Source organism: Poecile atricapillus, chromosome 2 (genome assembly GCF_030490865.1).
Source record: "Poecile atricapillus isolate bPoeAtr1 chromosome 2, bPoeAtr1.hap1, whole genome shotgun sequence".
Classification (NCBI taxonomy): Eukaryota; Metazoa; Chordata; class Aves; order Passeriformes; family Paridae; genus Poecile; species Poecile atricapillus.
Window position 1 is genome coordinate 4,359,363 of NC_081250.1, and position 26,761 is coordinate 4,386,123.

At 43.7% G+C, this 26,761-nt stretch overlaps 2 protein-coding genes across 10 annotated transcripts in view; one reads left to right on the forward strand and one right to left on the reverse strand.

The window, feature by feature from the left end:
- Nucleotides 1-7,361: 7,361 nt before the first annotated feature.
- On the reverse strand, nt 7,362-13,135 carry LOC131575604 (uncharacterized). Of its 6 annotated transcripts, XR_009276811.1 has the most exons (5): nt 10,559-12,387; nt 10,300-10,447; nt 9,368-9,555; nt 8,979-9,157; nt 7,581-8,313 (listed from the first exon to the last, which is right to left on the reverse strand). XR_009276811.1 is itself a non-coding variant. In XM_058831251.1 (4 exons), the coding sequence occupies exons 1-3, from the start codon at nt 13,133-13,135 to the stop codon at nt 8,299-8,301; spliced, it is 771 nt and encodes a 256-aa protein (XP_058687234.1). In that variant the 3' UTR covers nt 7,362-7,413; nt 8,282-8,298. The 6 variants fall into 6 exon arrangements, 4 of the variants coding, with proteins under 4 accessions (XP_058687234.1, XP_058687233.1, XP_058687235.1 ...); XM_058831251.1 differs by lacking the exons at nt 9,368-9,555; nt 10,300-10,447; nt 10,559-12,387 and adding exons at nt 7,362-7,413; nt 12,559-13,135 and having other exon boundaries at nt 8,282-8,313; XR_009276810.1 differs by having other exon boundaries at nt 10,300-12,387.
- Nucleotides 13,136-13,314: 179 nt separating this feature from the next.
- Nucleotides 13,315-26,761, forward strand: part of CTDSPL (CTD small phosphatase like) — a 79,649-nt gene continuing 66,202 nt past the window's right edge. For all 4 annotated transcript variants that reach the window (XM_058831248.1, XM_058831246.1, XM_058831247.1 and 1 more), the window contains exon 1: nt 13,315-13,461. In XM_058831248.1, the coding sequence (XP_058687231.1) occupies nt 13,386-13,461 (76 nt within the window). In that variant the 5' untranslated portion in view covers nt 13,315-13,385. The remainder of the gene's footprint in view (nt 13,462-26,761) is intronic.

The window sequence follows — 26,761 nt, forward strand, 5'->3', positions numbered from 1 at the left end:
ACATCTGAGGAATGACATCTCATCAAAGATGGACGTTTCCATGGAAATATCTGTTTCGGATGAAATTTTTTGAGTCTTTCACAGATAAAATATAAATAACTGGTTGGACAAGTTTTCAATAAATCAAAATAGAAACTTTTCTGGAGAAACTGAAATGTTGTTTGGGTTGCATTTTTCCTCTGTATTTTCAAATAAAGAACATACAATGCCTGAAGAAAAGAAATGGACAAAATGAAAATTTGCTGAAAAACTTCCAAGAGGAGGAGAAACTCTGCATTGGGTTATTCCCCCACAGATGCCCACATTTATACCCCTGAGGGCAGAAAGAGATGATGAAGACCTGACGCAGTGAATGCAAGGCAGAGGAGGGAGGGATAAGCACTCCTGGTTTTTCTCTGGATGAGAGCCTTTTCTTTTTTCTCTCTCTTTTCCCTGCTTCTTCCCTTCCCACTCCTTGCAGCTAGTGCATCAAAATGTAATCTGGTGGAAAAAAACCCAGAGCAAGCTCTGCCTCCCCTGCAGCAGACGTTGCTGATAGAGAGATCCCCTGACATGGATCCAGAGGGTTTTTTCTTCCTCATTTTGAACCCTAATTCACTCACACAAAGGGACCAACATTTAATCATATGGGGAAATACATTCCAGGGGTGAAACTACTGGGGCTGTTTCCCAAAATATGGTCCTAAGGAAGAAGAACTGGTTATGGAAGATTATGCCCTGAAAACCATTTTAAAAAATGAATATGTAAAATAAAATAAAGAGCTCTGTTCAAACACATAGAGGAGTCTGACCACAATGCAAGTTGGTAACTACATCCCTGAGAGTCTCATGGGGAGTTTCATCCCAAGGATATTAGAGGAGTGCATTGAGCATCCTGGACGTATCATTCCACCTCCACATCTGCTGGATGGATCCCATACTCCAAAACAGAACTGGGGAACCACTCCTGGGGGTCTTAACCTGACAGTGGCAGTGACAGCCAAGGCAGTGATTCACAATGCCAAGAGATTACTGGAGATATGAGACTCAGTTGAATACTTCCATGGCTTTACCTTACATCAACTGCCCAGAAAGCTCTCAATTAATGAAATCATAGAGTTATAGAACTGTAGAATGGTTTGGGTGGGAAGGGATCTTAAAGACCATCTTATTCCAACCCCCTGCCATAGGCAGGGACACCTTAAACGAGACCAGTCCAACCTGGCCTCAAATACTGATGGGGGAGTGATGGGGAGTCCACAACTCTGGGCAACCTGTGCCAGGGCCTCACCACCCTCACAGGGGAGAATTTCTTTCTGATATTTAATCTAAACCTGTTCTCTTTGAGTTTAAAACCACTTCCCCTTGCCCCATCACTATCTGCACATGTGAAAAATGTTCTAACTTAATCGATCCCTGGTTCTGGAAATGAAGTACCAGCTTCCCTGGCACAGTTCAGAACACCAAAAGAATTAAGACGCCTCCTACAAGTGGGGAAGAGAGTTTGAGCTACCAGCTGCTTTGAACATTTGTAGAGGAATACTTGGGGACTGGGTTGCAAATACACTGCTATTCACTTTGCAGCAGCCTGAAGTGTGTTTGGCAATATACAAGAGAGAACTGCTGTTGGTGTGAAACACCAACCAGAACAGGGTCTAATCCTACACATGGATGAATATGGCCATGCCAATTTACTGTTGTGCATGAGATCCTATAAAGAATATGTCACTTGACTTACTTTCCCCACATAAAAAAGAAAAAAAAGATAAGTTTAAGTCAGTGCTTAGCTTTAGGCAGCGCTTAGCTGTTGACCAGCATGGAAATCCCATCTGGAAAAGACATGTAGATATGTCATCACTGCCAAAGTGGTTTTCTACAGCAAGTGTTAATGCAAAATGAGACAAGAACTACTTATTTTGGTGCAGGCAAACTTCAGCATTTTCCGTGAGCCTGTTGGGTGAGGTCAGCCAGATTAAAAAAAAAAAAAAAAAAGAAAGAAAAAAGTTTGCTAAACTATAAATGCAATTAAAACCAAAGACGGTGCACTGGGGGTAGGTGTTATTCAGAGTGTTTGAGGGGGTGCCAGAATCTGGCTCTGAATAGTTTTGATTAACAAACCTGGGTCTGAATTGCTGGAGAACTGTTCATTTCGTTAAGCCATTATTCATGGCCTGTGACTGGTCATAAGTAATGTTCTGCATCCTGATGAGAGGATTGAAGCTTTCGCTGGCATGATGAATGCCTGACAGCAGATAATGAATAGTGTACTTCCCTCACAATTCACCAGTGCTCCGGGGTTTCTGAATTGTAAACTAGCAGGCCAACTCACTGAACAAGTACATTGAAATAACATTCCCAAAAGCAGCAGGATTTCAGCTCTTTCTCTATGGGGTAGAGTTTAATTTCCTTAAATCAAAGCAGTATAGGTCAAGCAGGTGTCCTAAGAGCTGCTTGTTGGTTTTGTCTCAGTCCCAGGAACCTTGCAAATACAACCCAACCCCTGAACCACAAATCCCTCCTCAGGGAGAGAGCTCAGGGCTCCCCACCAGGTCAAAACCCAACTCTCCCAAAAAGTACCATCCCTCCATGACTCTACCAGTCCCACTTGTAGCTGGAGCTGTTTGAATACTTGCAAACAACAACCCACATGGTCACATAAATAGCAGCCAATGGAAGCCCAAGTAATTAATTTATCAGCATATTGGCCGACGGACTGTCTTAATTATTTAACTATTCTGGTAAAAGCTAATGCATAAAGAACCTGAACAGCGTGTGGATCTTGCACAGGGCCTTCAGCCAAGGGGAAGATTCACTCTGTTCAAAGTCTCCCCTGCATGTAAATGGGATGGAGAATGTTCCTGCTGCATGGAGCTGCGGGATGACTGGCCTGGGGCAAAGCATGGCAAGGGACGCTTGGACCAACACACTGCCATGCTGTTTTCCAGCTTTATCACAGCCTCCAAATACCAGTCTGACTTGTACCCAGACAAAAATATATCCCTAACTGAACACAACACAAGTATGCAAGGAAAATATTTTGTTTACTGACCCAAAGGGAAGTGAAATGTAGGATGCCTGTCCTGTGAAGCCTGGAGAAAATCACCTGGGAACATCAAAATGCAGGTGCTGCAGCTGAACACTTGACAGACAGTCATGTGTAGAACACTTTACCCACAGCAGACAAGGGAAAAATTGTTTGGCTTGAGATATTTGTACTTCACAGGCTGATCTCTCAACCAAGCTGAAGAAGCAATTAATTGAATTAACAGGGCATATCAGTCTCTGGAGCACTCAACACTCTGTTTCCGTGACAGGCCTGCTGCCCACACATCTTCATTTGAGAGTGCTGCACCTCTTTGCTTCCACTCCAGCCACGTCTTTGCTGTGCATGACAGCCCTGGCACTCATTAGGTTGGTGGCTTGGGACAGGCTTTAGGTTGGGAATGGCTTCTGCGAGAATCTCAGTTCAGCGGGATCCTGCTGGGATGGCGAATCCAAAAATAAACAAGCAGAGGCTTCCCACTGACCCACTGACCCAGCATTGGTTATGTTTTCACACTTGGCACCTTTCTAACAAACGATTGCTCTGTGGTTGCATGAGGCGATCGTGCACGCTCCGTGAGCCCTTTGTGTCTGCTCACAGCATCCCACTGATCCACACGGGGCTGCTCTTCCTGATGCCGAGGGGATAGCACCAGGAATTGTGGACACTGCCTGTCATCCAGGAGGGGTACACAACCTATCACACCACAGACCTTCCTGTGCCTTTACCAAGTTGGTTTTCAAGCCCTTAAAGGGTAGCTTCAGCCTCAGACAGGAGGAGAAGCAGACTGGGTAGTCCCAACCCTGCCAGAAATTGCCTGTGTAATTGCAGTCAAATTACTCTTTCTATGCTTCAATTTTCCACAGGAAATTATATTTCCTTTGACACTTAAAACTGTAGATCTTTATGCTGTGGGTCACTTCCTACTACTTTTTGTACAGAGCTCAGCACAATGAGACTAGTTTTGACAGGATTACTGAATTATCTTGATCTCACAATCAAATATTTTTATTAAGCTGAATTTCATCCTGGTCATCCCACATCAGTGCTTCTTTCTGATGCTTAGGCACTTCTGTTATTTATAGATATTTATCAGGGAACATTTTTCATGGCCTTTTTACTGGAATAGAAATCCTACAGTGAAAAGTGGAGGATACAGCTCCAAACTATTGGTGGACACCCAGTGCCTCTGGCTTGGGGAATCACCAGAAACCAGACAAGCAGCAGCACCTGTGTGGCTTTACATATTCAGGAAAGCAAAGTTATATGGAGCCCCTGGTGCATTCAAAACTGGATTCTTTTTTATTACACAGGCAGCAAAAGAAACAATTGTAGAAGAAAAAAATACTATTTCTAAGGACAGCCACAGAACTAATTTAAATAATCTCTGTTTTTCCAATATCTAAAGCACCTTTTCCCAACAGTGGTCACCAGGTTTCTTTGCAGCTCTCCAGCAACTGGGTGCTGAAGACTACCCTCCATTTGGAATTCTGAGGGGAAAGACACTAGGATTGAAATGTCAAGAGTTGTTAGTAGCTTTTCTTTCAAGGATTTCCTATTTCCTCCTCTTTCTGTAGTCCATTTTCCTTTCCTCTGCCTTGCCATCTCCTCCATCTACACTTTCCCCTCATAGCTTGTGTACAGAATTCACAGATGCCTTTCATAAATCTGTCCTCTTTCCTTCACTCAAACCTCCCCACTTTGACTCTGATTTCTCCACTTACAGCCACACAGACCACACCACATCATGAAAAATGCTCTTTCACATTCCTGACACTCTCAGGTTCCACTAGCAGCCACGTGAATGAAATTTCAATTAAACAAATGGTGCGAGTGGAAGCGTCATAGCTCCAAAGGCTTCAAAGAGTGCCTGTGGTTTCCATGCCAGCATTTTTTGTGGTAGTCACTCACTGCTAGTAGGGTCTAGTATCAGCCTTAACCAACCAAGCCACTTCACTTTCCACAGCCAGCCCATAATTAAAAATGGTCAGTAGACTCTCGATGATGATGCAATGATGTGTTCTCAGGTGCTTCTCTAGGCATGAGACCAAAGCCAAGTTACCATTTATGCAATTTGAAATGAAAGGCATGGAATTAGGCAGTGACTAGATTTTCTCATTGCAATTCTTAATCGTTTTGACTTTATTTTCCCAACAGTCAGCAGGTTTTTCCTGTGAGGAGTCCTTTAAAAAATAAATTAGATGGCTACTTACCATGACTATCAGTTGACTCAGATGACAGTACATTGCACTTACAAGACCTTTCGTGTTCCTCACTCTTTCTTTTCTGTTTCTCAATTAGGCCAGATTCTACTGCCTTTATTCATACTATTGCTTTTTTTCCATAGCTCACACTAATGATTTCAGCAGTGACTCCTGGAATAAATTACCGCTCCCGTGTGCCAAGATGACCTGAAGACCTTGCCGAGGGCTGTTTCAGGCCTTCATCAGGACTTTCTTATCCTGTTTCATCCTCCACAAAGCCAGGACTTTCTCACAGCACATCAGCTGGTTCCCCCAGAATTGGCAGACAAATACCTTCCCAAGTTTGCTGTGCCTCATGAGAAACCACACGTGTGTCATTAACGTGGCATGTATGGACCATTGCTCTCACTAACTCAGCAACCCCATCATGGACCTATCACTAAGAAGGTATTTTTTGTCCTGTTTTATGTGTGACAATGATAAATGCCTCACTGAATCAGGTATTACATGAACATTTCCCACATTTGGGGGATAAAACACATGCTTTTAAAAATGGGTACCAGCAGTTGGAATGAGAATGTTGAACATTTGGAAGCATTTAAAAATATGAACCTCTAAGACTTATCAAAGCATCACGGACCCATCCTGTTTCCCTCCAGTGAAAGTCCAGCCAATCCTTTTAAAGTGCTGTGAAATCCTCACTGGAGCTGGTGCACAGGGTAGAGCTTAATTATGGAGCCTCTTGCAAATCAGCTGGCAACTATGTAAGCATAAATCATAGAGCAAAATCAATTGCTTCCGAATCATGTCTCAGAAAGAATTACCAAGAGCATGCACAAAGTGAAATCCCCAAAAGATAGGGAATGCCAGAGTTATGATCATGACCTAGTCTGGAAAGGACAAGCTGCTACACTTGATGCTACATAGCCTCAGGGGAATGTGCAGTAACTGGTTACCCCAGTGCCCTATAAAATCTACTCTCAGGCTTTCCATGGCTGCTATTAATAGGAGTTATAAACAGCCACGGAACCATAACACGAGATTAGCTGTTGGTATATCTGTTTCACAGATAAACTCTCTGACAACCAGTGAAACTGAAATGGAAACCAAGCCTCTACAGTATTGGCAGGAATGCTGCAGCAGGATACTGGAGAACAGAGTGCTCACAATGGGTAACCAGATAAGGGCAAAGCCACCTTTTATCCTGTTCCACTCTTGTGCTCAAGTGAAACAGCAGAACAATCAGAAGTGAAGCCCTGCTACTGTTGACATGTCCCACCTCTCATCACTCACCAACATCAAAAGGTTGCAGAATCATGGAATGATTCAGGCTGGAAGGGACCTTTAAAAGTCACCTAGTCCAAGCCCCCTGCCATGCACAGGGGTATCTTCAACCAGATCAGGTTGCTGAGAGCCCCGTCCAACCTGACCTTAAATGTTTCCAGGGATGGGGCATCCACCACCTCTGTGTAGCATGAATATTGTCTAAGGCTGCAGACAAACAGGTAGTTGCACTACTTGAAATTGTTGATGCCTCCCAAATGGTTGTGTTTTGGCCCTGTGCTATTGTCTCTGGAGTTTGAAAGATTCAGAGTAAACCCTGATCTCATCTAGGATGAATTCTTTGGGCTAAAGAACTTAACCTGTTTCCTTCAGTCACCTGGGTTTGACTGAGAGAGAGCTTTGTTACAAACGTTTCCACCAGCTGATTCCCAGCAGCAACTCCCCTCTGGCTCTAAGAGGTTGAGGAGAGCACCTTAGGGCAGCAGGAGACTGTGTAAGCTTGACCAGATGAAGTAGAAGATGCAATGAGAACAGGAATGGGACACTTCACCAGACCTCTGACAAGGCAGGAACATTATTTGGTTGCTTGCCAAAAAAATAAATATAAATAAATAAATAAAAAAGAGCAGGCTGACTTGCAGAGGTGTAGCATTTGCAGTTAGGTAGAACTGGATGTGTCACTTGCAGGTCACCTGGTGATGAGCCCTCAGAGCCTTCCAGCTGTGGGTCACCAGCTGAATTCAACCCAGAACCAAAATTACAGCCAGGCATTTTAATTATACGTTTGCTTCCCTCTGGGTAGAACAATTTCCAGGCATTGCTTCTCCTGGGGGTGTCTGACATCTGGCACAGTCAGGCTTCATCTTAGTTGAGTTCCTTAATCAAAGTTTCTGGATTAGGAGTCTGCAGAAATTCGGGATTAAACATAAATTGTTAATGTTAGTAAAAGACTCATTCACCTTGTCTTCAGCACTAATTTAGCCCAAGGTAAGGAACTACATTTTCTATCATGTGCACAGTAAAAATCCCAGGAGAATAAAAAACTCACGAGAACTCATAATTTCCAACATTACTTTTTCCCTAAAAACCTTTCTTAGGGAGAAAGAAGAGAGACAATTTCTGTTACAGTACTTGAAAGCCAGTTTCATGACTCTTTCTCAGATTGACAGTAATACTGATTCCACCCAAACAACTCAGCCTGAAACAGACAACTCATAATGTTAAAGTTCAGGACAGTTACAGTTGACTGAAAAAGGGACTCAGCATGGAAATTGTTGTACAACTTCTAAGTTATGACTTGCTGCCAGATCTGGAGATAAAACTAAAAGCAGCTATTTCTTCTGATTGATTTGGTTCTCTCTTATCCTTCTGTGAAATGACAATAGTAACATCTAAATTATAGCACTGGAGTTTTCTCATTTTTTTTCCATGGGAATAAACGCATTGTATTCAAAGGCATGAAATCCTTGGAATTCACAGCACTCAGTGAAACCAAAAGTGATCAAACAAGCACTAGTTGAATAAATTCTGATATGCATATTCCAACACATATTCCAACAGGGGATATGCTGAGTTTTACTCGGGTAAAAGCAGAGTCCCAGCACACTTAAAGCTCAACTGTTTTCTCATCAGAATCTCTTCTGTCATAGCAAATAGGCCACTGTGTGGAAATCACAGCCACATTTTAGTAGATTGAGTTAACTTTATGAATGCATCATAAAATGGGAACTTCATAACTTCCTATTGACATTGTTTTACTGTTGCAATTTACCATTCTAATGGCACTATTTAGGAAACAATGAGCTGCAATGAGATAATTAAGGAATAATGTCCATTACTTCAAAGTATACAAAGCAGTAAACAGCTGCCAAAAGTGATTAATAGTCGAGGTGAAGTTAAGACATTTAATCAATCTAATAAACCATTTATTGCAAGAATATAGCCGCTTACACTAAGTATGAGACATTTATCTTATTGATACAAACTGCAGTATTTTCCTTTCTTTAGGATGTAATATCATGAGACCTTGATTGTTCTCCCATTAAAGTCAAGGATAAAACTCCCATTGTGGGCCCAGGGTCAAGACTTCACAGAGCTGATACCAATGAAAATAAATGCTTCCTTTTAATGTAGAACAGTTCTGCCAAAAACATCCCCCTCCTCCCCACCCCCACACCCCCCCCTTTATAAAACATCCTGTGGCATTGAGAAAGGGGCACATTTTAGTAGCAAGGACAAATGTCAGAAGTCATGATGAAAACCTGGATCTCCTATTAGCTGGTGCTGCAATTCCCTGCTAAGTATTGTTTTGTCTGTACCTCCACCTCTGAACTGCGGCAGGGAGATGAAACCATTCCCTCGTTCCATGGGATTATTTAGGATTTAGCTCATGTAGCACACAAAGAAACATAGATAGAAGATACTGTACACACTTCAGAGTGTTCCTAAAGTAAAAACAGAAAGGATACAACATGGATTGCTCTTGATTCTGTAACATCCATCTCATAACAGGCACAGAAATGGGAGTGGTGGGGTGGGAGAGGCTGATCCCATGCCCAGGGGAAGGGACCCCTTTCTGAGGTTACAGCAGTGCTGCCAGGACAAGAACAGCTGTGCTTCCTCAGCTTCCATTCTGCTTCCCGCTGCCCTGCAAGAATATGGACTTTCTACAGATCCTCATGTGCTGCCAGTATCCTGCTTTTTTGCTCTCCATCTTAGGCTGGAGGGGTGAGGGAGCTGCATGGCAGCAGCATGGGGACAAGCATGGGGAGAGACAGCCTCTCCTGGCACATCCTCTCACCCTACTTCCCTCTTATGTATCACCACAGCAGTTCCCCCTCTAAACTGAAGCAATTACCAAATTCCTGATGAAGATGAACACACAGTGAGTGAGCTGCTGGACCGGAGTTTTACAACATGAGTTACAGAAACAATCCTACCAGCATCGAAATCACACAGACCACATCGGCTCCAGGTGAACATTGTATTTGTCAAGCCTTGCAAAACGTGCTTTTCATCTGACAAGATGTTTCTGTCTCCTCATCCCTGCATAGAAAAGAGGCATTGGAATGCGTGTTCTCCGACCACACATCACAATTTCCCTTTCCCTGCAAAGAAGTGGAAGGTGTTCTTAGTGCTGGCTGACTCCTGAACCTGCTCTGAAGCAATTCTTTTGTCTTAATGTTAGCAGGAAGCTTCTTTGGTTTGACCCAAATATAAATATTGATACAGAAACTCATACCAGATAATAACAGAGGTATGAATTTATTGTTTCAGCAAAAGCTCCTATGCAAATTAACCCTCAGATAATTAAAAATGCCTGCAGTGCCTGGGCGGGTAAAAGATCAAGCACTTGCAGGGTTACAACATAACCAGCGCTGCGATAAAGCCGCATAATAGCTCAGGAGCAGCAGCTCCCAGCCTTCACAGGCAGCAGGGCTAATTCCACCAGCCAACATGTACCAACTCCTGCTCCTCTGTGCCCGATCCAGCCTGGGAGGGATTGTTTGTAACTGCAGGACTTGTCTGGAGAAGCCAAAGCCAAGGAGCAGGTTGGAACTTGCACGGTTGGATACAATGCAAGCAGTGGCATCGCGCTCACTCCCCGTGCAAGTGTTTGTCATAAGAGTAGGACAGGAAAACCTAAAATACGAGTCCCAGAAACCTGCAATACAGGTATCTCTGCCTGTGCTGCTCTGTAGGGAGTGTTAGTTTTGGAGGCAGAAAGCACAGGTAGATTTGGAATGACTTTTTCTATGCTGGAAAAAACGCAGTGATTTGAAGGCTCACAGCAAAATGTTTAAATCTGTCGACTGCAGGAATGAAACAAGGCCCGTGAGCTGTTAAGTCATTTTCTCCAGAAACTGGATGTGGCACTGCTGCAGAACAGAAATTCCTCGAGGCTGGGCCCACATCCTTCTTCCAGAGCGAGGAAGAGCTGTGACAAAAAGAGATGCTTAAATTGCTGGAATTAAACACATTGGTCATTTCTACAACCCAGCCTGGAAAGGAATTGCAGAATCCCAGAGAGGCTGGGGTTGGAAGGCACCTTACAGATCATGCAGTTCCAACCCTCTGCCATGGGCAGGGACACCTTCCACTATCCCAGGTTACTCCAAGCCCCATCCAGCCTGGCCTTGGACACTTTCAGAGATGGAGAGGCAATGGCAGGGTTTTGTTATTGTTAGGTAAAACTGTTCATAGATAAATTTATAAATATTTTGTTAATGCAAATGGTCAATGGTTTCCTCTTTTAGTGGAAAAATAAGGTAGTTGTAACCAATATTACTAAAATTCATGCTGCCTGGGTCTATGCTGGCTACAGAAGGGTTTTCCCTATTTATTTAATTAATTTTAAAATTATACCTATCTTTAGTGTAGCAAGATTACAACAGAGTCTTGAATATACATTAGATTTTTTTTTTTTATTTTTTTTTTTCTAGGAGGCAAAGGAGGTTACAATTCCTTATTTATGTTAAATACAGCACCATGCTTTTTTAAAGGTTTTCTCTTGGTTTTACACTCTGGCAGTCCCACAAGAGCCATTATTTGGGGTAGGTTTCCCCATGTACTTTCCCCACCATCAGGCCCAAGGCCCTGGGTAATGGCAGGTACCGAGGAGGGTGGGAGCAGGACAGGTACATCACAGTTTACATCCTCATGCACCAGCAAACAGCAGCACTGGGAATTCCTGGAAAGCCAGACATGCCTTTTAGGAAAAGGACAGAGGGTATTAGCTCTGAGAGAAGCAGCCAGGCCTGCCATCGGTACCTTTGCAGTACAAGAGGGACATGGAGCTCCTGGGGTGGGTCCAGCAGAGGCTACAAGGAAGATTAATGGACTGGGGCATCTCTCATATGAGGAAAAGCTGAAAGAGCTGGGGCTGTTCAGCCTTGAGAGGATACACTGAGAGGGGACCTCATCAATGTCTGTCAGCACCTGCTGAGGATGGGCCCTGCTCTCTGGGATCCAGCAGTGCCACCAGAGGAATGGGCAGGAACTGATCCCAGGAAATTCCCCCTGGATCCCAGGAAATTCCTCCTTCTCTGGAGGAAGAACCTGTGCAGTGAGTGAGCCCTGAACAGGTTGCCCAGAGAGGGTGTGGAGTCTCCCTCCCTGAGGATATTCCACAGCCATCTGGACACAATCCTGTGCTGTGTGCTCAGGATGGCCCTGCTGGGCTCCTCCCTGCCGGAGCAGGGACGTGGGACCAGATGACCCAGTGTGGTCACGTCCAAATGGAGTGAGTCTGTGATCTGAGCTACACACTTGCCTCTGAAAGACACCTTACAGTCACCTGTAAAAATACTTCACACATCTTCCTTCAGATGGTTCATACCTGTTCATGAAACCATTAATATTCAGGTCCAGAGAAGGCGGCTCTGGAGCCCCAGGAGCAGCTGAGGGAGCTGGAAAGGGGCTCAGCCTGGAGCAAAGGAAGCTCAGGGGGAATTTCTGGCTCTGCACAACTCCCTGCCAGGAGGGGACAGCCGGGGGGCATCGGGCTCTGCTCCCAGGGAACAGGGACAGGAGGAGAGGGAACGGCCTCAGGCTGGGCCAGGGGAGGTTTAGGTTGGACATCAGGAAAAATTCCTTCACAGAAAAGTTGATTAGACATTAGAGATCAGAAATAACACGCCCCAGTAAGGTGATGGAATCACTATCCCTGACGGTGTTTAAGGAAAACCCGCACAGGGCACCCAGTGGCTGACAAAGTGGCGCCGGCCCACAGGTCAAACTCGCTGATCCCACAGCTCTTTTCTCACCCAAACAATTCCGACTCCGTGATTTATTTTTTCCCGCGCAGCCCGAGGCGGGAAATGGCGGCCGGGCCCGCCTCACGCCCTCACGGCTCGTTGGCCCCGCCCTCTGCTATGAGCCCCGCCCCTGACACGCCCCCGCCGTGCTGTGGCGCTGCCCGCCCCGCCCCGCCCCGCCCCGCCCCGCCCCGCCCCGCCCCGCCCCGCCCCGCCCCGCCCCGCCCCGCCCCGCCCCGCCCCGCCCCGCCCCGCCCCGCCCCGCCCCGCCCCGCCCCGCCCCGTTGTTTACCGCGCACCGCCGGGCGCTGCCGCTCCCGCCCCTCGCTCCGGACCCGGCGCGGGGCGGGCCGGGCGCGCTCACGGCTCACGGCTCGGGGCGCGGCGGCGGCGGCGGCGGCGGGCGGGTTGTGGCGCAGCGCGGGGAGCGGCTCGGCCCCTTTCCCCTCCCTTCCTCCCCTCGCGCCGCGCTTCCCTCCTCGCCCGCGACCCGGGAACGGGGGGAGGAGGAGGAGGAGGTGGAGGTGGAGGGGGCGGCCCGGCGTCGCTCCGCCGAGCGCTGCCCGCGGGAGGAAGGGGGGCGCGGGGATGAGATAAGCGCGGGGGCGGGCGGCGGGGGGGGGTATGTAGGGGCGGCTCAGGTGGATGCGGGGGGCGGCGTGAGGCCGCGGGGGGAGGCGCGGAGCGGAGGGACGGGGGCTCTTCCCCCGCCTCGGGAGGCGGCGGCGGGGGCTCGGGGGGAAGCGCTCGGCGGGCTTCCCGGAAGGGTGAATTGGATTAATTCTCTTTTTTTTAAGGGGGGGGGGTTTGCGCTCCTTCCCCCCCCTTGGCCGTGCAGAATTGGCGCCGGCAAGAGGCCGCGGTGGCATCGCGTTTGGCGTCCTTCCCACCCCCTTCCCCTCGGTTTCGCTCCTGGAGGAGTTGCTTGTTGAGGTTTAGGTTGTTTTGTTTTTTGGTTTTTTTTTTTAAATAGTTTTTTTTTTTTTCCAAATACAAGCCTGAGTCTTGATTTTTTTTTTTTAAACAAACAAACAAACCCGCTCCCCCCCCCCGCCCCCCCCCCGCACACAAGCCTGCCTCTGAGAGGGAAATAGCCAGGTGGAATCTCACTCTGTTTCCATGGACAACCCGTCCATTATCACCCAGGTGACTAACCCCAAAGAGGAGGAGATCCTGTCCTGCACTCAGGATAAAGGTGAGTTGCTTTCTGGTTTTCTCCATGATTTTTTTTTTTTCTTTTTTCCCCCCCCCCCTCCTGTTTAAAATTGCACGTAGTAACAACTCGCATTCTTTAGTGACCGTATAATCCTCTCCAGGCTGCTGGGAATAGAGGAGGGCTTGTTGGGTTTGGGCTGGTTTTTGTTGGTTTTTTTTTGTGGGATGAAGGTATTTGTGTGAAGGGTCTCTGAAACTGCTTGCTGGATACAGCTGAGAACTTGTTAAAAGTGTTTAAATACCGAATTTCATCAGTCATTAAAAAAAATACTCTTGTTCCCTGAGGTTTGGGGAGGTAACTTTATAAGGTGGTCACTGTGCAGTTAGTGCCCTGCTCCAGGGAAGGGATACCTGTGCTGGGTGTGTTGGAAGGTTTTGAAATACAGTGTGTAAAGATTTTAAATTCTTTTCCCCTCTCCTTTTTTTTTTTTTTTTTTCCTTTTAAACCGGGTTTCTTTCCTATATTCCTCCCATTTCAGAATCTGTGCAGCTTTCAGGTTTGTTGGAGGTTACTTGTGCTTCTCAGAACGAGACACAGGCTGCTTGTAAAAACAGGCTCTATTTACTCCTTAAATAAATAGTTGTTGCTTGCGTAAGGCATCACACTTGGACTGGGTTTTACTCCCAAATGAGATGAATCCAGCCAAGGGAGCTGCTTCCCTCAAAAGTCTGGATGTTAACGAGCGCCCTTAACCTTGTTTGCTTTCAGAAGCTTGGAGCAGCTTGGGGCTGTAAGTGGTTGTGTCCTTGTGTCTGGTGGGTGAGCAGGAGGGTTCGAGCTCTGGGGGCTTGTTCAGGGCTTTGGGAAGTTATTTGGATGTCACTTTTATGTTTTGTTACAGGCAAAGCTGGTAAATAGAGGAGAAAGGGCAGAAACTGGAAATAAAGAGTTATGTCCATGTTCCTTGGTAGGTACAGTCAGATCTCTAAGTGGTCGTCTAAAATGGTAGATTGATAGATTTCCTCCTGAGATTGATGGATTTAGTGCCCAAAAAGCTTGCATTTTTGTGTGGCTCATCTTGGAAATAGCGAGGGCTCCTGTATTGTTGGAGAAGTTGCTCCCAGTTACTTTGGACTGTAAGGCCATACATGAATTCTGTCTTCTTGCTTCACTAGTGCTGACTGCAGAAGTACGGAGGTAGATTTTAAAAAAATAAAAAAAGCCATCACGTTTGGGGGGTGCTTGAACAAAAAATTATATATTTTCAGCATTGGAGTGTTTATGTAACTCTTTAATTCCTTTTGCTTGTGAGGTGGTACTTCCACCATGAGGCCTGGTTTGGCTCAGGAGATTTCTGATGCTTTCCTCTGTTTTGGCAATGTAGATCGTGGGGTATCTACAGTAAAAAAGGTGCTGTGCTCTGCCCACCATGTCTCTTAAGGCCTGGTTTGGGGTACACATGTGATGCTGTGCTCAGGTGTTGTGATTTTAATGGCCTATATTATTGTATACAGTGGAAGGGTTTTGTTAATATCCATAGCAGCTGCCTGAAATTTTAGTGTAAAAAAGCCAGTTGAGACAAGCAGAGGAAGATTTGACAGCTCGGAATAAGAGTAGGCATCCACATCAAACAAGTGGCTTTGGAGTCCTCGGCAGAGCGAGTGAAAATATGCATCTAACTTGCATAACTCTGCAGTAACTTGCATAATGTGCATTGTGTTCTTGCTATTGGTTTGTCTTTGGTAGAAGATCATGATGGTCTTCGCTGCAGAGAAGGAGCTTTTCAGGCTTTGTGTTAGGGCTGGGCTCGGGGAGAGGGGAAGGAGGGGAGCTGGAGTTGGGGATGAGGAAACTCCAGCGTCATCTTCAAGCAGGAGGTGAATTATCTTTTTATTCGGCTTTTTGGGGTGAGTTTTTTTTGGGGTTTTTTTTTACACTGTGGTCACAGTGCATGCGTTGGATTTACGATGAGCTCTGTGGTAAAACTTCCAAATCACTCCAGAGCAACTTTTGCAGCGGGAGAACTGCGGGTCTGTCCGTCCTGGGCTCTGGAAGGAGAGCGCTGCTTGCTCCAACCTCCTCCACTACAGGTTTTCCCAGTGCTCGAGGTATGGAGCTTGTGGGAACCCATTGCTCTCCCTGGCGTGGCTGCACATCGCCTCACCCAATTTTCTGTCTGATTTGGGACAGAAATTCCGGTTTTAGCGGAGCCTTTAGGTGCAGAGAGCTGCGAGAGAGAGCGAGCGGAGACGGGGAATCCAGATAAGGCTCCTTGCAGGAGGCTGGTGCTGAGTGAGTCTTTGCTGCTAATTCAGGTTGAGCTCAGTGTGTTGGTACAAAATGGCTCACAAATATGTTAAGGCATTAATGAATTAACTCTTTGTGTAATGAAATCCAGAATCAGCTGAGCCCGAATTCTGGAATTTTGTGATATGGTGAAATCCAGGAGCACTGTGCTGTGCGAACCAGGGCTGTCCAATTTAATGAAAAGCTGGGTTTTTTTTCCTCTGAGTTTAGCATTTGGCTGCAGAAGTAAATTCCAGAGTACTAAGTGGCATGTGGTGGCTTTGGGAATCAGGGTTTTCTTAGAGTTGTTGAGATCTTGTGGAAAAAAAAATAAATTATTTTCTCGTTGTTAAGCTGGAGAGAGGCAGTTGCAGAGTAACTGAGCAGCTGCTAAATAATGCATGTGTATACCTCCAAAGTTTTGATTTTTCTCCCAAGATTTGTTTTAAAGCTTTTAATCAGATATGAGACCGTCATTTAGCTTGGCTGAGTTTTTCAAAATGTATTTATGTTTTAAGAGGAATTCAGTGTGCAGTAGAGGCTTTTGCCAGACTTCTGTGCAAGGGAGCGAGGCTGGCAAGCAACAGAGCTGGTTCTCCGGTCCTGGGGCAGTTATGTTTTTAGGTAAATACTGTGTTTTACAAATAAAAATGCACAAGCATTTTCTTGCTAGTCCAGGTGTATTAAAAAATAGCTGTTAAGAAGCTGTGGTAGTTTGTTAAGGGGGATCTTAGGTACGCTAAGAGGAATTTGTTAACATTTATTTTTTAAGAAATAGCAAAAAGATTTAAAGGTGGGAAAAAAACCAGGTCTTGGTATGTGAACCATTCCCTAATTTGTTGCCACATGGTGGTGCACTGGATTTAGCTGTCTGTCAGAATGAAAGCTGAGCATGGAAGGTTTGCTACAATCATATTTTTTTATTATTATTATTATTGTAATGTTCTCAAATGTGTATGGTGTCGGTGCTGCTGGGGGATTTTGGTCCCCATCCGTGTTGTTAAGTTATTTCTGGGAAATAGAAGCTTAGGTTCCCCCAACTGGAAGTGATACTTAGGTGCCTGGAGATACTTTGAACACCAAATTCATGGAGAATTCCATTCCCTGTTAGTTTTTTAAGTATCAGAAGTAGTAGTTCTTTGCAGAAATATTTTGTGTTGTGGTCATCTGACACTTCTGGAAATTGGCAACGTTAACAAACTTGAAGCTAAAACGGAGACCTAAGTACTTGAAAAGAGGTTTGTTTTGTCAGGGGTAAATGTGAGCAGCTAAGAAAAATAAAAATAAAAAAGTACGAAGAAAAACTGAAAGTCTGGATCTCTACAAATCAGTACAGATAAAATCAACTGGTTGTTTTATTTTTTTATTTTTATTAACTCCTATTACACATAGACCTCTAATGTGAAATCTGTATGGTTAAATGTACAGGGAACTGAGCATTGCTGACAGAGCTGCTCAGAGTGTCACGTTGAGAGTGTGGTCACGGATGGGCAACAGGCATTCAGTCCAAAGAAATGAATTTACCTTTTTTTACCTGCCTGCATTAATTTGATCCTCATAAATGATGCAAATTCCTGGCTGGTTCCAAGTGCCAAGTTAAATAATAGAGAAAAATAGTCCAGTCCTTTAGGTACCTTCTTCGGGCTGTGGGATTTTGTTTTCTGTCTTCAAATACATCTTTTTTGACTTCTATAAAATTTGCCTGTCAGCTGAGTGTCTATTTTCAGTTATTTAGAGTAACAGAATATTTTAGTGTTCCTATAGATGTGAATTGTCTTCTGCAATAAATTATATGAAAAAGGTTCACAGTGGAACCTGAACCATCAGAGGTTTTTTTTAAATCACAGTGTGAGTTCTTGAGGATATTTTCACAAACTTTTTTGCTGCCTTTTCTTTAAAACAGAGTTGGAAAAAAACAGCAATGAGAGCAATACTCATTATAATTTTAAATAAGGAGTTCTGAAGAGCTCAAGTTAAAAGCCAAAATAAGTGTCTTTAATTGTGTCTTCAATAAAAAAACAGTTTTGAATATAGCTGGAAATACTTTGAATGTACTTTTTTGCCATTACATCACCAGGATTCAGAGTACTCAAACACTTGAACATATGTTAATGATCCTGAGACATTGTCTCAACAGATTTTTATAATATTGACTTCAGAATTTTAATGCTAAAGTAGCATTTAAAGGAGAGAAAAAAAAAAATCCACTGGAATGTGAGTTGCTTACAGAGGGTAAAATTTTAAATCATTAACTAGTGACATAGTTGTTATATGAAACCAGAGTAGCCATACAGTAGGTTTTATGTTCCAGGGAGACTGTAGTAACCTGTAGTAACCCAAGATTTGATTTAGGGTCGCAGTTAAGAGCAGAAGTGCACTGGCAGATGGGAATGATAGTTTGCCTGAATATCAAATATTCGGTCAGTCTGTAACCTGCAGTGTGATCGTTTCTTCACAGTGCTTGTCATCACCTCACATTCATACTGGTTTCAATGAGGTGATTTAACTAAAGTGTTCAGAAGTTTAAGTGCCTTTAAAAAGTGAAGGAAACCCAACAAAGTTGACCTACATTTTGTTAATTCGGTATTCAGAAATGCGAATAGCATTTTCTGACATAATCAGTAAAATGCGGCGTGATCGATGCCACGCTTCAGCTTTCGGAGTTTAAGCCAAACATTCCAAATAAGCCTCTGGATAATGGGTCCATTTTTGTTTTTTTAAAGGGATAAAAACTGAAAGGCTGAGAAGGCAAAAGGCCAAGAGAAATGAAACTCCCTGACTTGGTCATGGTTGTGAAGGACGTTCTGTTGCCCTCATAGATAGGTTTGACTGTGGGGAGATTGCTTTCGCCTCATGGAACACTTAGTTTATGAGTTTGACTGTCATGGAAAAGTTACTGTTCTGATGTGAAAATGGTTGAAAATTATCCCACAATTTTTATGTATATTTGTCAAATCTTAGCTATTCCCACTGTAAGCAAGTGCAGTTTTGTTATCTACTGAATTTTGAGTTGTTGGCAATGACCACCATAGTTGGGATTCAGGATTACATTTTCAACTAAAAATCCAGTTTCAGGCAATCCTGGATATAGAAATGATAACTTAAGGGTTGAATTTGTCCATTACTCATGCCCAGCCAACAGAGAATTAGACAATTGTATTTGAAGTTTTTCTGTCCACAGGAGCTAACATTTGATTTAAAAAAAAAAAGAAAAGGAATAGGGAAAGCAAAGTCAGGTCTAATTACCTACCTTCTTACTTGGGTTTTGCCCACTGTATGAATCAGTAAGGGAAAATGTGGCTCATTTCTGTTTCTCCTCCCTGCCTGGGGGATATATCTTGCAGGGAGAGCAGTGAGGAATGTGGATGTGTGTAGGACCAGGAAGGAGCAGAGGATGAAATCCTGCCTTTTGGGGCTGTAGAGCCCAGGCTGAGGCTGCTGGTGGCACAGGGAATAGTTTTGGTGTTTGAGATGGGCTCTCAACCTGCCCTGACCACTCCTGGCCGTGGGTGCTCCCCTGATGAACTGTGAGGGTCTCTGCCCACCCATTTGGGGGGCTTTGTGTGTCCCCTTATCCCAGCTCAGAATTATTTCCAGAAAAAGGGATGCAGTCTTCCAAGCTGAAACAAAAGAAGGGCTGATGAAACTACAACGGGCCAAGCCCGTTTAGATGTTTATAAAGCTCACATCTGGATTGCTGGGGAGGGTTGTAAACCATCCCATGCCTCTCAGCAGGGGAAACCTGGCTGGAAGAATCTCCCAGAAACATTCAGCAACATCTCCCAAGTCTCCATGAGTTGGTTCTGGTGGCTGCTCCAGATCTAGGCTGTATTTCCAGTGCTCAGCTCCAGCAGGGTGACATCTCACTGGGTTTAAACTGTTTGCTGAGTCTCCCGGAGCTGTGGGCAGGCACAGAGCAAAGAAGCCTTTTGTGCTTTAACATCATCACAGACACTTTCGAGAGTTTCACATTGGAAATGCCAATCTATAAATTCTGCTTCTGCTGGAGTTTGAGGGGAGCTTGGTTTATTTTTACTTGGAGAGGTTGAGGCATAAAACGGACATGGATGGGATGAATATGGAAAGCATAAGTAGCATCTAAATAGATGTGAATGGAAACACGTGCCACGTGATCTGCTGTGGTATAATTTTGGCCTTTTTTTTGTATTTCTGGAATGTTTGCTGTAAGACAAGAAAAAAAAAATCCAAGTCTTATACAGTCCAGCCCTTTCAGTGCCAGCTGCTACTGTGTAACACAGATACAAGCAGTAAAAATATCAACTTTAACCAAATGAGCAGAGAAAGTCCTGTTCTAAAGCTTGTAGGCTTTATTCAGCCTGTTACCAAAATGATCACTTGCAAAGTGCCACTTCTCTTGTTTTCTTTGTACAAGATAATAAAGTATGATTTGTAAAAAAAAGAACCCAATTATTAGAAGTGATTGGCTGCACTAGAAACAAGAATTCTATTATCTAGAAAATTTATGGCAAGTTAAAGCTGAATAAATATATGATAGACTTGGATTCTGAGGGTGTCAGGGGGTTTGAAATGAGATTTATTTTTTTTATTTTTTTTTCAAGAAACTGTTAGTCTCTTCTGAATGTTTATTAATATATTTAAAGCCTGACAGATGGAAAAATAAGACTCTGCAGGACCTACTTTGTACAGAGGAGCAGCCCCAAGTAATGGATGCCTGATCTGTCAAAATCTAATGTGTATGTGTTGGGATGTAACTTTTAAAACGTTTCTAAAATTCCAGGACGGGTTTGTAGGAGGCAAATACTTCATGAACCTCAGCCTGCAGTTACAGTTTGCATATTGATGATACTGGTTAAAGTCAAGTCCTCTCTGCTGAGTAACTGGGCAGTTGTTTGCTGCCACTGTTGCAAACCTTATTTTCCTGGTAGCAAAGAGAAGTATTGATTTTTATTCCCTGCCATGCTCTCCCCCACCCCCGCAGCTCTCTGCTTCCTGACTTGTCCTCCAGGATTCCCAGCGGAATTGGCAGTAAAACGAATCTCGCTGTTTCCTGGCCTGCTGTAATCTGCAGTAAAATTTGAAACTTTCTTGTTTATTTGATGATTTGCAAAGCTTGGCCGTTCCCTTGGTGTGTGGGACTCCTCCCCTGGCCTTCTGGAGCCAGAGGGAGGGATGTGCTTCCATCTCTTCAGGATGAACTCCTGCCTTTGGGAACACTTTGGGGCAGATAAATCAGTTTCTATGCTCATAATCACCATAAAGAAATTCTGCCACAAAGTTGCTGTTACAGTGGATGCGTGTAGAAGAATCCAGGTGTATTTTTTTTTAAGCAATGTTAGTAAAGGGTTTTTTTTTTAAAGATACAAATATTATACAAAGTCATTCTGAGCATGCATTTAACAGTTGGCAGACAGTGCTGCTTTATTTCTGTCCACAAAAGCTGTCTTGTATTTTCATGCCTGAATATTTACATACTTGCATTCGTTACCCACGAGTGCACGTACATGTGGTTACCAGGGATCTGATTACAGGAAAGCTTTCACAGGATCACAGAATGCTTTGGGTTGGAAGGAACCTTAAAGCCCGTCCAGTTCCACCTCTTGCCACATGCAGGGACACCTTCTGCTATCCCAGGCTGCTCCAAGCCCCATCCAGCCTGATCTTGGACAATTCTAGGGATACAGGAGCAGCCACAGCTTCTCTGGGCACCCTGTGCTGGTGTCTGACCACCCTCACAGGGAAGAATTTCTTCCTAATATCCCATCTAACCCTTCCCTCTTTCAGTTTTAATCCATTCCCCCTTGTCCTGTCCCTGGATCCCTTGTCCCCAGTCCCTCTCCAGCTCTCCTGGATCCCCTTCAGGCACTGGAAGGGGCTCTGAGGTCTTCCAGACCCTTCTGTTCTCTGGGCTAACACCCCCAACCCTTTGTTTGTCTCCATGCCAGAGGTTCTCCACCTCTCTGAGCATTTTTGTGGCCTCCTGGTGTTTCTGCAGCAGGTCCACCTTGGTAAAGCTCAGAATGGTGGGTGTAGATTTTGAAGTTGGTTTGCAGTGTGAGGTTTGCTGGTTTTTCCTGGTGATAGTGAGATAAAGGCATTCTGCAGAGGAGAGGTCAATAGTGACACATTCCTAGAAAATATTTAATCATTTATGCACTTGCTTCAGCCAAGCACAAAGGAAGGTCTAACATTTACAACCTGGAGAGAAAGGTACAATTATAAAGTATCTCATTACACCTTCACAAAACCCTTAAAAATTTTTAAAAATGGGCTTATGGGACTTCTTTCAATTAAAATTGGTTAAAGATACACATTAAAAATTTGATGAATGCAGAGTAAAGTGAAGCATTTCAGGGAAAACGCTTCAAGTATATATTTCACAGGGATTTTTGGAATTAATCTTTAACCTTTTGGGTTTTTTTTAAATTCTCTTTTGCCTTGTTTTTCTTTTCTTGCCTTTTTTATCTTCTCATCAGAAGATCTGGACTGCAACATCTGCCTCTGTGCTCTGGTGCTGTTGAAGCTGGAGGGGCTGAGGTGTTTGGTGGCGGTGTCCAGGGGTGGTTCTGGTGTGTCTCTGCTGGGTTAATGGTTGGACTCCATCTCAGAGACCTTTTCCAAGCATTGTGATTCTGTCAGAAGCTGTAGTGGATGTTTGGGGCTGAGGTGGAACCCTGGACAGATTGTCTCCTGGGAAGTTGGCCAGAGTGGTGAAGGAGCTGTCTTATAAAGAGAGATGTTCTATGTGTTGAAATTTAGAAAGATAAAGGTCTTTTATCACCTCCAGTGGATGTTGTGCTGGTTTTAAAGGGAGGAGATGCATGAAAAATAACCAAAATGATAGAGTAAGTACTCCAGGGCTTTTCCCAGGGTACTCTATGTGAAGCATGGCTTCAGAGTGAGAGGCAGAATGTCCCATTTGGGTTAAAGGAAGTGTTTGCTCGTGCACTCATACAGGTGACCTGCGTAACCCGTGGAGAAATGGTTTCCAAAATTGCTTATCTGGGAGTTCCTAAACAGGATTAACTGGCAGCAATTTGCATTTGTTATAACTGATGCAACCTTAGAAAGGTACTGAAAACTAGTATTATAAAGGTACTGATTGTGTTTCAGCATTTGAATTGGTCATGGAATGGTTTGGATTGTAAGGGATATTAAAGATCACCCAGTTCCAACCCCCTGCCATGGGCAGGAGCACCTTCCACTAGACCAGGTTACTCCAAGCCACATCCAGCCTGGCCTTGGACACTGCCAGGGATGGGGCAGTAGAGGAAGGAAGGGTAAAATCTCATTACATGGTGACCAAGTGAACACTTCAAGTGTTTGTGCTTGTATTTATCCTGAACTCACGGGCAGTTTTCCTGTGCTGGGTTATGGGTGCTGGAAGATGATAACCTTTGCCAAGTCAATTGGTGGCCAGCTGCCAGTTCTCATTACTTTTTATGATGTGAAGCTGATTTTGTTGAGAATCCGCAAGTTAGAAATGATTTTGAAAGTTTTGGAAGTGAAGAAGGGGGGAAGGTTATGTTAGTTGGGGAATTAAGAAAAGAAAAGAATACTGAATGCAATCTGCAGAGCAATTCATTTGCTAATTACACATTGACATAAATTGGAAAGTCCCAGAAGGAGGGGGTTTACAGCATAACTGGAAAACAATTTGCATCTGTGTAGAGGTCTGTGCTTATCCACAAAGGAATGAGATTTTAACTGGATTTATTTAATCGGGTTTATCGTGAGTGCATAGTTAAGGGCTTCCTTTTTCCTCACATTGCAGGATCTCCTGTCTTTCTGGAAGATTCCCTCTTATGTTGAGATTAAATATGTCAAAGAAGGATGTATCTTCAAGTTTAATGGAGATTGAAAGTGAAATCTAAGAAAAACCAGGAAGTGTCCTTCTGAATTTTAGAGTGGATTGAATACATGAATGTTTCTGGCTCCAGATTACCATGATAAAACTGACAGCTTAATGCAAACTTGGCCCTGAAATTCAAATGCCTTTTTTTTTCTTTTTTTTTTTTTTTTCTCCTGCCCTCTAAGAAATCTGAAACACTCCAGCAAATTCTTGCTGTCTCTATTGGGAAGGTTGCTAATAAGCGATTTTATGCACTAATTACATGGTAACTAGTATTGCTACAAAGAGCATTCAGTTTTAGTATTATGATAGTTTGGGGGTTTTTTTCTTCAAATCTTTCATACTTGTTGGTGCCTAACATGTTACCCTACAGTTGCCTCCACTTTCCCTTTGGTAAACATGTCATGATGGGGAAAAGACAAAAATTTGAACAAAACTAGAAATCAAACTTGACAGTTTTGAAAGAGGAATCTGTTCAGGTCTCATGCCTGTATTTACTTGTGCTGTTGCTGCTGCACATCATTATAAATTACCTGTTTAGCATCGTTCTGGCAGGCAAGGGAGCTCTGAGAGCAGAATGTTTTTAAAAATGTCACTTGTGGCAGTGATGGATTCTTTCCAGTACCTTTAAATCAGTCAGTTGTTTATCTTAAACATAAGAGCTAAATACTGTTACTATCTCATGATACAAAACTGTAATACTATTAAAAGGAGAGAAATGAGCTTTCAGACCAAAGCTGCCCCAGATGCAGGAAACAATCTCAGCAGATTCCTGAGGACCAGGTGTCCCTGGATCCCTCACTCAGGTGCCATTTCCATGGGATGTGGAGTAGCATTTAGTAACTAAAAAGAAGAGATAAGAAGGAGGTTTTGCTTTATATTTTTTTAAGTGTGCTTTCAGGAAAAGTCCTAAACAGAGCAGAACCCTGCCATTTCATTTTGTGTAATATCCTGGATTAAGTCCTGAAGTACAAAACTTAATGTTGACCTTGTGCAGTTGTGGTTCTGTTCAAATACAGTTTCCACAGTGGTGAATTTCTGGTGCCCCAGATTGTTCTGGTTCTTTCCCTTGTCACTTAAAATGATTTGTTTCACCAAAATCTCCCCAAATAACACTTGCAATCTTCTTAAATTGTAAATCTAAAAATATTGATTGGAGCTTTGCAACTTAAAAAATAATTACCTGTGCTCCTAAATCCAAGAAAACAAAACAAAAAAAACAACAACACAAACACCACCCAAGAATAAAATGAAGCAAACTAAAATAAAGCACAGAAAGAATTCTCAGCAGTATTAGCAGGGATATAAGGTTGTGAGTGTGAAACTACTCCTGGAAGTGTTGAAGGTGACCTTGAGGTGGTGACCAGGAGGACACAGCAGTGGTTTTTAGCAAGGTGACCTGGCACTCAGCCTGTACAAACCACTCTCCAGCCCCTTGAGAAAGGGGGATGCTGCTGTACAAGGGTGTGATTTTTTTTTTTTTTTCTGAGTAATGTTTGTACTAAAACACAGAAGTAACTCTGGTTTTATTTTGGAAATGCCTTCAGTGGACACTAAAGGACAGATAAGAGTAAAATAAGTCTGGGCTGACTCATTGCAGAGTGTGCTGAGATAATCCTGAATTCCTGTTAAGGTTAATACCTGTTTAGGCTTTGTTTATCCTTGTGCTGTGGATAGGGGGTGTTGGAATTCACTTGAAATAATTTTAGAAATTCACAGGTAAAAATTCATTTTTTCAGCAAACAATGCACATAGTAATTAACAGAAAAAACAAAACAACTTGTTTTTTTTCTATTGCTGATGATGAAAGGCTGAAGTAAAATGCTTCCACTGGCCACTTAAAATACCAGGTGGAGTCAGATGGGAAAACAAAATTTTATGGTGCTGTTTTTAAACTGTTTTCCAGTAATTGTCAGCCCAGTTCATGCTGTCCTTTAAAAAAAATACTCTGCAATTTTTGTTATGAAGATGATTTCTTAAGTCCCACTGTAGGTGGTCTTTATATGAAATCCTTCAAGTAACAAATGGCTTTACCTTCTCTTCTGCTAATAAGGTCAGTAAAGGTTTCTCTTTTGGATAATAATAACAAGTTTCAAAGGCATCAGAATGCAGAGTGGAAAACACGTTCAGAGTTATCAGGTGATTGGCAGCTGTTGCTGCTGCTAGGAAGTGTTTTGCAGGAATAAACTGGTTTTCTTGCTTTAATTAGGACCATATGTGTAGAGCAACTGTGATTGTCTGGGAAGCTGCATCCTGTATTTTCAAATGGCTGATAAAATGTTGCAGTTGTGGAAATGACTAGCAAGTCCAGTGGGCAGATGTCTTGGAAAATCCTTTCGGTTTTGCTTTCTATTTATTCATTCAAAGCAATCATTGATTGAGGTTTGATAGTCTTGTGCTGTAACAAAATAAATACTGAGTATTCTCCTCAGGTGATAAAGTAACTGTTTGCACCCAGTATCCAAAAAACATGTTTAAAAAACCCACCAAATTTGTTTACTAAGCAACTAAAACACCTGTAAATTGTTGCTTTCTTTCCATGCAAAGTCTGCATGGATTAACTGCTCTGAAATCAGTTGTGTTGCATGGTAAATAATAGCAAAAAATATATTGAACAAGAGAAATTAATATGAACACATTAAAGTCTTGATTTGTGTTTTAGTGAAAGGGCCCATCAAGTATTTGCTAGAGGGGTCACTTTTTAATTATTCTAGAAACAATTAAAACCTGTAGCTGAAGGGAGGGCTTGGATGCTGGACCTAAAGATACTTCTTTGGCAGTGTTTGGATAAAAGTGACCACTAACACCCTTCCCTCTGGAGAACATCCCATCTATTTATAGCCCTTCCCAGAGGATAAATGCAGCCCTTGGAACAGTCACAGAAAATAATACCAACGTGCCTCTAGACCATCAGCTGTCTTTTGGTCCAAGTGGCCAAATATGCCACTTTTCTTGATTGCTGGGGTGGCCACATCTCGTTTTTCCTGCCCTGTGCGGAGCCAGGAGTTGCCAGGAGATGTCCCAGGGCTCTCCCTGCCCATCACTAGCTCCCCTCTCCACTGGCTGGGGTTTTGGTTTGGTTTGGGTTTTTTTCTGTGTTTGTTCACAAACACCACTGTGTATCCATTTCAGCCTTTCTCAGGAGAAGCTGAGCCAGATGTTCTGTTGTCCCTCAGCTGTGGATGTGTGACTGAAAGAGGCAGTGCTCATCTCTGATACTCC

Bases quoted from the DNA above. Each gene is read 5' to 3' on its own strand.
- LOC131575604 (XM_058831251.1), bottom strand. From the start codon at position 13,135: ATGCCACCGCGGCCTCTTGCCGGCGCCAATTCTGCACGGCCAAGGGGG. The intron at 9,158-12,558 runs GTAAACAACGGG...ATATTCTTGCAG, and splicing joins GCAGCGCCCGGCGGTGCGCG to GGCAGCGGGAAGCAGAATGG.